At 16.9% G+C, this 9,657-nt stretch overlaps 3 protein-coding genes and 7 non-coding genes across 10 annotated transcripts; 2 read left to right on the top strand and 8 right to left on the bottom strand.

Moving 5' to 3' along the window:
- PGSY75_1425300 (hypothetical protein) lies at positions 1–1,467 on the top strand (the record flags this gene model as incomplete). The annotated part of the gene is made up of 6 exons (XM_018787944.1): positions 1–328; positions 446–541; positions 669–743; positions 876–1,080; positions 1,171–1,256; positions 1,393–1,467. Coding segments are annotated over 6 exons (865 nt in total), but the record flags the coding sequence as incomplete, so codon positions are not given.
- A 743-nt stretch (positions 1,468–2,210) lies between these two features.
- On the top strand, positions 2,211–3,491 carry PGSY75_1425200 (putative enoyl-CoA hydratase; the record flags this gene model as incomplete). The annotated part of the gene is made up of 1 exon (XM_018787943.1): positions 2,211–3,491. The coding sequence occupies one exon, from the start codon at positions 2,211–2,213 to the stop codon at positions 3,489–3,491; it is 1,281 nt and encodes a 426-aa protein (XP_018639315.1).
- Positions 3,492–3,765: 274 nt separating this feature from the next.
- PGSY75_1425100 lies at positions 3,766–3,899 on the bottom strand. The gene has a single exon (XR_001974569.1). It is a non-coding gene; the product is annotated as a small nucleolar RNA snoR31 (small nucleolar RNA).
- Positions 3,900–4,091: 192 nt separating this feature from the next.
- On the bottom strand, positions 4,092–4,263 carry PGSY75_1425000. The gene has a single exon (XR_001974568.1). It is a non-coding gene; the product is annotated as an RNA of unknown function RUF4 (non-coding RNA).
- Positions 4,264–4,397: 134 nt separating this feature from the next.
- On the bottom strand, positions 4,398–4,472 carry PGSY75_1424900. Its single transcript, XR_001974567.1, has one exon. It is a non-coding gene; the product is annotated as a small nucleolar RNA snoR30 (small nucleolar RNA).
- Positions 4,473–4,619: 147 nt separating this feature from the next.
- Positions 4,620–4,737, bottom strand: PGSY75_1424800. Its single transcript, XR_001974566.1, has one exon. It is a non-coding gene (non-coding RNA).
- A 219-nt stretch (positions 4,738–4,956) lies between these two features.
- PGSY75_1424700 lies at positions 4,957–5,041 on the bottom strand. Its single transcript, XR_001974565.1, has one exon. It is a non-coding gene; the product is annotated as a small nucleolar RNA snoR29 (small nucleolar RNA).
- Positions 5,042–6,971: 1,930 nt separating this feature from the next.
- Positions 6,972–7,041, bottom strand: PGSY75_1424600. The gene has a single exon (XR_001974564.1). It is a non-coding gene; the product is annotated as a small nucleolar RNA snoR28 (small nucleolar RNA).
- A 133-nt stretch (positions 7,042–7,174) lies between these two features.
- Positions 7,175–7,317, bottom strand: PGSY75_1424500. The gene has a single exon (XR_001974563.1). It is a non-coding gene; the product is annotated as a small nucleolar RNA snoR27 (small nucleolar RNA).
- Positions 7,318–7,587: 270 nt separating this feature from the next.
- On the bottom strand, positions 7,588–8,796 carry PGSY75_1424400 (putative 60S ribosomal protein L7-3; the record flags this gene model as incomplete). Its single annotated transcript, XM_018787942.1, has 3 exons — positions 7,588–8,124; positions 8,234–8,545; positions 8,794–8,796. 3 exons carry the CDS (start codon positions 8,794–8,796, stop codon positions 7,588–7,590), a joined length of 852 nt encoding a protein of 283 aa, XP_018639314.1.
- Between the last annotated feature and the right edge of the window lie 861 nt (positions 8,797–9,657).

The following is a 9,657-nucleotide window of genomic DNA, read 5'->3' as shown; positions in this document are numbered from 1 at the left end:
TGAAATTGATAATTTAATAAATGAAGAAGAAAAAGAAGATGATAATTACGCAGATATAGAAAAACAGTTACATGAAAAATGTTCAAAATTCATTAATAAAAAAAAAGAGTCTTGTAATTTATCTATCGAATCAAAGATCAAATTATTTTTGGATGAAATAAATTTTATTAACAACTCTTTAGATATCTTTGAAAATGAAAAAAAACAAAAACAAATTAAACAAGAAAATAAAAAATTGCAAAAAAATGGTACAGAAGAATTAGATGATATATTAAAGGATGTCATATTTTTCGAGTTGGGTTTAAAAGAATCCAAAAACAAAAATGAGGTTCTTCAAATATATAAATTAAAACATACATATATATATATATATATATATATATATGAAAATATATTTATGAATATATGTTTATATATTTATTTCTATCCTTCCTTTTTGCCACAGACAAATCATCTACTATTAAAAATAAACGAGAACTTACATAAAATTGAAGATAAAGAATTTCTTTTAACAACAAAAAAATCAGTGGATATAAGAATAGTAATCATATTAAAATTAATTTTTTAACTTTTTCACATATTCATTGAATTTTAATAAATAAATAAATAAATATATATATATTTATATTTGTGCTCATTCCTTCATTTATATTTTTCAATGTGCTTAGGATGATTTTCAAAAAAAACAAATTTGTGAAGAATATTTCGCCGAAAAAATAAAAGAAATATATGAAAACACTCTGGTAATAATAATAAAAAATTTGCTTTTTTTTTTTTTTTTTTTTTTTTTTTTTAAGATTATAAATACATATAAATGGATATATAATACTTATATGGATCATTTACCACATATGAATATATGTTTATATTTTTAGGATAAATTAAGTTCACAGAATAATGAAAAGGAAAACCAATTAAAAGAAAATCTTAGAGATAATATGAAAGGTAAGATGAAAAATTTAATTGTAGAAAATAATGTTTTATCACCACAAATAATTAGTACAGATATTGATGAAGAGAAAAAGCATATTATAGACATTAAACATAAAAATGATAATGCAAAGGACCAAAAACCAGAAGGTATAATATATAGCCAAGGAAAGATTAATAATAATAAATATATATATATATATATATATATATATATATTTTTTATTTTTATCCAAATAGAAATTAAGCCTATGGAAAAAAAAAATAGTAAAAAAAACAAAAAGGAAATAAGAATAGATTCTAGTAATTATTTTCACAAAAAAAAGGTAAAATGCTTATTATTATATGAATGTAACAATATATATATATATATATATATATATGTATATTTATTTATATTAATGTGCTATACTCATAATTATATCATACATATATTATTAATATATTTATTATTCCTTTTAGTTAAAATTGGTAGAGCGGTGGAAACGCGTGGCACAAGAATCCAAATTGTTGAGTGATTATGACTCAAATTCTTAAGACATAAAATTAATAGAACAAAACAAATACATGATGCATACATATAAATATTTATGTGTATATATCTTTAGTTTTTAATTTATTTTATTTTGTTTTTATTATTTTTTTTTTTTTTTTTTGTCATATTTATATGTGGGGAATATGTAAACAAATAATTATTTTGAATTTATATACCTTTTTGTTGAAAGATTAATTAAGCTTATTCATATAAAAAAAAAAAATTAAAAATATGAAAAAAAATAAAAAAACTTTTAAAAAATTATTATAAAATTTAAAAACCGTTATTGTATAATTATTTAAGAATATTCTTTCTTTCACTGTGTATATATGTTAGAAAATTAAAAACTATCCAAATAGTATATGTTATTGTAGTCATTCTTTAATATTATTTTATTATTATTATTTTTTATATTTATATTTTTTTTTTTTTTTTTGGTTAACTAGCCAAAATGCATAAAATATTTTTTCTTTGGATTTTTTTTTTTTTTTTTTTTTCAACAATTGGCTAACTGATTAAGAAAAAAAAATATATGTTATATATATATATATATATATATTATCGATTTAATATTATTTTTTTTGTTTCTATATATTTAAAGGGAAAAATTAACACACTGATAACATAAGGCGACAAAGAAAAAAAAAAAAAAATACTATATATATATATATATATATATTACATATACATATTATATTTATGTACCTGTTTATTCCTTTAATTTTGTCCACGCATTTTGAATAATATGGCTTTTGCAAAATGGCTGTTTTCTAACGTAAGGTATAATAAAATCATTTTGTATAATAGCCACGTCAATTGTAAGAAAAAAAAAACATGTTCCTATTTGATAAAAAGATACATAAACACACAAAGAGGTAACGATATTGCCTCATCTGTTCCGAGTGAGAAAGATAAAATTTTTGATGGAGAAGAAAATATAAATATGAAAAATCCTTCAGTAAGTGACAATAAGGTTGCTTGTGAAGAAGAAAGGCAATATTTTATGAATCATAAATATGTTGATTTTTTTCGAGACGAGAGTAGAAATATTGGTTTGATAACTTTTAAAAATATGAATGAGAAGAAAAATATATTTTATAATTTTTTAGAAGAATTAAAGAATGTATTAGAACATGTAAATAACATTATTTCGAATGAAGAGAATAATACATTTTACATCAAAGAGTTTAAAAATAAAGAAAATTATTTAATAAAGAATATAAAAAATTGTATTCCATATTATGATAATAAATTAAAGATATTAATAATACATAGTGTTATGGATAATAATATATTTTTAAATTCATTAGATTATAATTCATATTTAAAAAATGATGAAGATACAAATGTTGAAATATCAAATACATTTAGATTTTTATGTAATACTATACAACAATTACCTATTATAACCATAAGTAATATAAATGGTTTATGTTTAAATAGTGGTATAGATTTAATATTATCTACCGATTTCAAAATATCTAAAGAAAATAGTTTGTTTGGCTTTGATAAAATGCATATAGGTTTATATCCATATGGAGGTAGCTGTCAAAAATTATTTAGACATATCCCAATAAATTATGCCAAATATTTATTATTAACAAATAAAATAATTAATGCACAAGATGCATTAAAAATAAATTTAATAGATATATGTATTAAAAAAAATGAAAATTTCTTTATACAAAATTCAAATATATATTTTGAACAAAATTTATCAAATGAACAAATCTTTTCAATTATTAAACAAAATATTATAAATTATTTCAAAGATATTTTTCAACATCATCTTTTCCAAAAAAAAATTAATGATGATAGTTTTATTTTTACTTTATTCTATTCATTCCAATTTTTATTTATACCAACATATATATTGCAAAACATTAAATTGGGTATCACTGAAGGATTGTCATTTAATGATGTTAATTCTTATTTGGACTATGATAAACATATGTTTGAAAAATGTATTAACAGTACACCCAGATTGGATATATTAAATTATATTAAAAAAAAGAAAAATGAATAAAACATATCTAAATATAATAATACTAAAAAGGTGACTCCCAAAAAATTCATATTAAAAAGTATTCACACAAATATATATATATATATTATATATATTATATATTTTAACTTTTACCTGAACGTTCAGGTAATTTAAATGCACATGAATTATAAATAAATAACAACCACAACATATAAACACATTAACATTATATATATATATATTACAATATATCATTTGTTATTTTGTTTTTTTTAAGAAAGGATATATAATACATATAATATACACATATATATATTGTATTAAAAAAAAAAATATATATTGCAAAACTAAAAACTTACAACATTTTTTTTTTTTTTTTTAAATTTTTATTACCTAGACGATTACGATTTTTTTCATTCTTTGAAAAAATCTTGCCCGCTAGGGATTACACAATAAAATTATATATAACTGTTTTTTTAATATTTCTAATTTTGTTATTTATTTTTTTTGTTAATACTGATTTTTAAAATGTGTATACACAACAATAAATAGTTTATGCATAATGAACATATAAAATAAAAATAAAAAAATATATATACATATGTTACATATGCATAATTTTTTGTTCACTTTTTTTAAATGTCTTTATCGCACGAAGCATGTATATTAGTACTAATTTTATTCATAAAAAACTTATAAATAAAATAAAAATACACATGTGATTAAATTATAAAATTTATTTACCCTTTTTACAAGTGAATATATGGGAAAAAAAATTGTCTATATACAAATGAGGCGTATATATAATTTTTTTCCCTTCAAAAAGGGACTACAAAAATAAATAAATAAATAAATAAATAAATAAAAATATATACATATATATATATATATTATATTCCATATGTTTATGTTTTAAAAAATATTCATATTTTTATTCTTTTATTTTTTTTCAGTCGTTTTTTTTTCATCTCTATATTATTTCAGTAACACAGACCAAGTTCTTCATATCATCATTAAAAAAATAAAAGTATAAAATATTATAATGGATCATATAAATATTATTCCATTAATATAATTAACTGTTTTATAAAAAAGATAATACTACTAATAATAATAATATATATATATATATTAAAATATATTTATGTATAACTGTTTGATTAGAAAACGAGAAAATTTGAATTAAAAGTTTTCAAAATTCAAGCTGGAAAATCATAAAATTTTTAATCTAGCAAGAAATTATTTCTACTCTTTATTTAAAAAAAATAGTAGAACTCAGAAAAATCTTGCAAAACAATGATAAATTTACTCTTTTATTAATTTTTTTTTCGTCATTATAAAAATATAATATAACATATATTTTTTATATGTTTAATAAAATCTATTTTGTAATAAAATAAAAATACACATATATAAAAGTTGATATCACACTTAAATATATTTATATATATATATATATATAATATATTAATATTCTTTTTATATATTTCTTACAAAAAAAAAAAAATCAGTTTTTTTTTTTTTTTATCATCATAATGCTCTTCAGACCCGAAAGGCTTTATATTATGAAAAGGTTGTCATCATTTTTTTTTTTTTTTTTTTTCTTTTTAAAGAAAATATATCATTTTAATTATATACATATATATGATAATAATATATGTTTTATTAAAATGAATATATTAACAATATATATATATCTATAGTTCTTATTTATGAATATTTTATAAAAAAGTGGAAATATATTTTATATACAATATAATTATTAAAACAAAGCAAAAAAGGATTTTTTTATAAACTTATAAAAATTATTTTAAAAAAATATATAAACATATTTATAATTTTTTAAATAATTCAAAAAATTAGATAAAAAACAATTTATTTAAATGTATATATATACATAATATATATATATTATAATATTTTATTTAATTTAAAAGAAAATGATAATTTTGTTAGGATCATCTTAAAGTAATAAAAAAATAAAATAAAATAAAATAAAGATATATATAAATTTAAATTGTTGTAATATTATATATATTATATATATATATATTAAACCAACAGTTTTATAAAATTTATTATAAAGCTATTAATAATATACATATTATATATATATATTATATATATAATTTTGTTAGGATCATCTTAAAATAATAAAAAAAAAAAATAAAATAAAGATATATATAAATTTAAATTGTTGTAATATTATATATATTATATATATATTTTAAACCAACAGTTTTATAAAATTTATTATAAAGCTATTCATAATATACATATTATATATATATATATATATATATATATATAATATATATTATATATGTTATATAAATGTTGCCGGTTCATTTATTGAAAAAAAAAAAAAAAATTTAAATTGTTGTAATATTATATATATTATATATATATTTTAAACCAACTGTTTTATAAAATTTATTATAAAGCTATTAATAATATACATATTATATATATATATTATATATATATTATATATGTTATATAAATGTTGCCGGTTCATTTATTGAAAAAAAAAAAAAAATCCGGTGTATATATTTTTATATATATATAATAAATGTATAAATTTTTATCTCATATTATTAAAACGTTACTAAAATGTTTAACTTATTTCCTTATATATATAAATATATTATAATTATTCCCCCATAATAATATTTAAAAATATATATTTACTTATATAATATATTATTATTTTTACTTAATAATTTTTAAAAAATACAGGTATTTTTCCTAATATTCCCTTTTCTTTTATATATCACCATCAGTATTTTATTCACATAAATAATAAAAGAAAAATGTAATATTTTATTTACACTTATATATTTATAATAAGTTATATTTTAATAAAATATATAACTGTGTTTGATTTTAATTAATAAAATAAAAATTTGTAAAAATATTTTAAAATAAATGTTAAAAAGTTAAAAATTGGATCATTTCTTATTTTTTTTTAATATTAAATAAACATATATACTATATATATATATATATATATATATATATAATATAGATATGAAATAATAATAATAAAGTTATATAATAAACATATATATAATATAATATTAGGGTAATAAAAAAAAAAAAAATGTATACATATTTATATATAATAATAATAATTTTTTTTTTTTTTTTTATGTTTCATTTTATTATTTTTTTTTTTTTTTAACAAATTAAACTATTCTATTATGGCGTTGTTATTTTTTTATATAACATATTCTGGTTTACTCTTTTTGTATTTTTCATTTAAAAAAAAAAAAAAAAAAAAAAAAAAATACGTAAAAATATGAAAAACTTTTACTGCAATAAATGGGTAGCTAAGAAATCTTCTTTTGTTCTTTAAAACACTAAAGAGCAAAATATTACTTCACTTTTATATTTCCTAATAAGATTAAAAAAAAAAAAAAAATATATATATATAATATAATAAAAAGATCACACATATATATATATATATATCATATATGCCATATATTTTATTCTATACACATTGAAAATAATTATGTTCAGATTAACTAATTATCGTCAACATAAATATTCGGACGGCACTTCCTTGAAGTTTTCATCATTATATAATTATTAACAATAAACATATTTAACTTTAATTTTTTTTTTTTTACTTTCATTAACATACAATATATATATATATATATATATATATATATAACATGTAATGAATTCAAAATAATCGTTTCATAAAATTAGAATATTTGTATTCATAAATACGGCCCACAAAAAAAAAATGCTCAATTTTTTCTATGGTTCCTAAAATTATGAAATCGATTTAGCTGATTTCTGGCAGTAAACAGTAAATGAAGAAAAATTAGTTGCCACTGTGGTAAATCAGCATTTATATTATGCACACACACAAACCCCCCCCAAAAAAAAAAAAAATATGAACATGTACATAAAAAAATACCAAAATTACCTGAACGGTCATATAAAATATGTAAATAAATAAATAAAAAATAAACATCAATATATATATATATATATATATATATATATATAATTATATGGCTAGCACACAATAAATAATTATATGTACATGTACCAAAATAGGAATATAAAACATGTACATATATATTTATTATATATATATATATATTTTATTATTACCTTATAATTTGGCCGATATTTCCTTCTTTTTGGCTTCTTCAATTTTTCTTGCTTTATCTTTCATTTTTTTCAATAACATGGATTTAGCACTCATTTTTTGTCCTCCCCATTTTCTTCTCAAATCAACATTATCGTTAAAGTTTTCTTTACAAACTTTTGCGAAGTAGTCTAATTTTTCTTGGTCTTCCTTTTTTACACTTTCAAGACATACTGCAGTTGCTGTTTTTTTATGTACAAGCTTTCCTAAGGTAGCTTTGTCTTTAACAATACAGTAAGGTACTTCCTTCAACCTGCATAAGGCTGGAAGAAATAAAACTAATTCAATTGGGGATACATCATTAGCTATAACAACAAGATTAGCCTTTTTATTCTCAACTAATTTGGTAATATGATTTATTCCGTATTTAAGAAATAGTGGCTTTTTATCTTTTGTAACATTATTGTTTAAAGCCTCTTTTGCTTTATTTAACAATCTCTGTTTTTTATCGGTTTTGGATTCAGGTTTATAAGCCTTTAAAAAGTTCAATAAATCTTGTGTCTGTATGGGGAAAAAATAAATATATAATATAATATAATATATATATATATAATATACATATTTATAAAATCTAAAGAAACATATTCATATGTATCATTTGTATATTTACTTGACTCTTAGGAAGTGTGTGATTAAATTGGTTAATTGAAGGAGGAACCTTTAATCTTTGTAACAAAATTTTTTTCTTTCTTTGTATTCTTATATATCTAGGCCATTTAACATATTTCGATAAATCTTTTTTTGCACGTACTCCAACACCAATAATATTGCTTCTCTTTTTTTTTTCAAAAATTAAGGGGTTATCTCTAATTCCTAATTTCTTTTCCTTCTTTATTTCTTTTTTCACTTTTACTTTTGTTGATAAGGGGCAAGGTGCTGGAGTTTTTTTAGAGGGTTTTTTTTGTTGTTTCTTATCTTTAGCCTATTATGAAGAAAAAGTAAAAGGTATGAATATTATATATAGAATATATACTAAATATAATATTAAATAAATTACATATATATATATATATTTAATCTCATGTTATATATGATGTTTTTTTTTTTTTTTTTTTTTTCTTCATTATACAGAAATGAACTTTATAAAATACACTTTTTCAAAAAAATCAAAATGTAAATAATATATACAAATATAACAATTATTATTATTACATTTTTTTAATAACTTACCATTTTAAAATATAAATTATGATAATAAAATTTTTTACAAGTATAAAATTATTATATTAAAAAAAAAAAAAAACATATATATATTATATATATAATATGTAATTCTTTCCTTTTGTATGTTTCTTTTTTTTTCTTTTTATTTCAGGCTTATGATAAATAAAATAATAAAATTTTAAAAATATAAATAAAATGCCTTTTTTTTAATTCTTTTAAAATTCAAGAAAAAAAAAAAAAAAAAATTTATATTTTATTGTTTTCTTCAAATATATAATTTTTTTTTTTTTAATTTTACATATATATATATAATATATATTAATATATATATACATATATAATATTAATACTAATTAATTTTTAATTTTGTGGGTTTAATGTTACATATATATTTATATATTATATATTATAATATATGTTGCATATAGTTTATAATAATATGATAATAATTTTTTTTTCTTAAATAAAACACAAATCAAAATATTTCTTTTCCTTTTCCTTAAGAAGCGCCTATATAATATATATAATCCTTGTGTTTAAGTTATAAACATATTATATATTATATAATATATATATATAATATATATATATATATATATATATATATATATACCCTTAAATATTTATTATAAAAAATTTACATATAATAATAATATATATATATATAATATGTATAATTATTATATAATATTTTCTTTCATATATAAAATAAAACTATATATTTTGCTTATTATATTATTATATATATATTAATATATATATATTGATTATATTTATATATATAAGCCAATAAATATAATCACTTAAATAAATATATTATATATATATATATATATATATAATACATACATATAATAATATGTATTATAT

The sequence above is a fragment of the Plasmodium gaboni genome, chromosome 14 (genome assembly GCF_001602025.1).
Source record: "Plasmodium gaboni strain SY75 chromosome 14, whole genome shotgun sequence".
Classification (NCBI taxonomy): domain Eukaryota; phylum Apicomplexa; class Aconoidasida; order Haemosporida; family Plasmodiidae; genus Plasmodium; species Plasmodium gaboni.
This window is presented reverse-complemented; position numbering and strand designations above follow the sequence as displayed.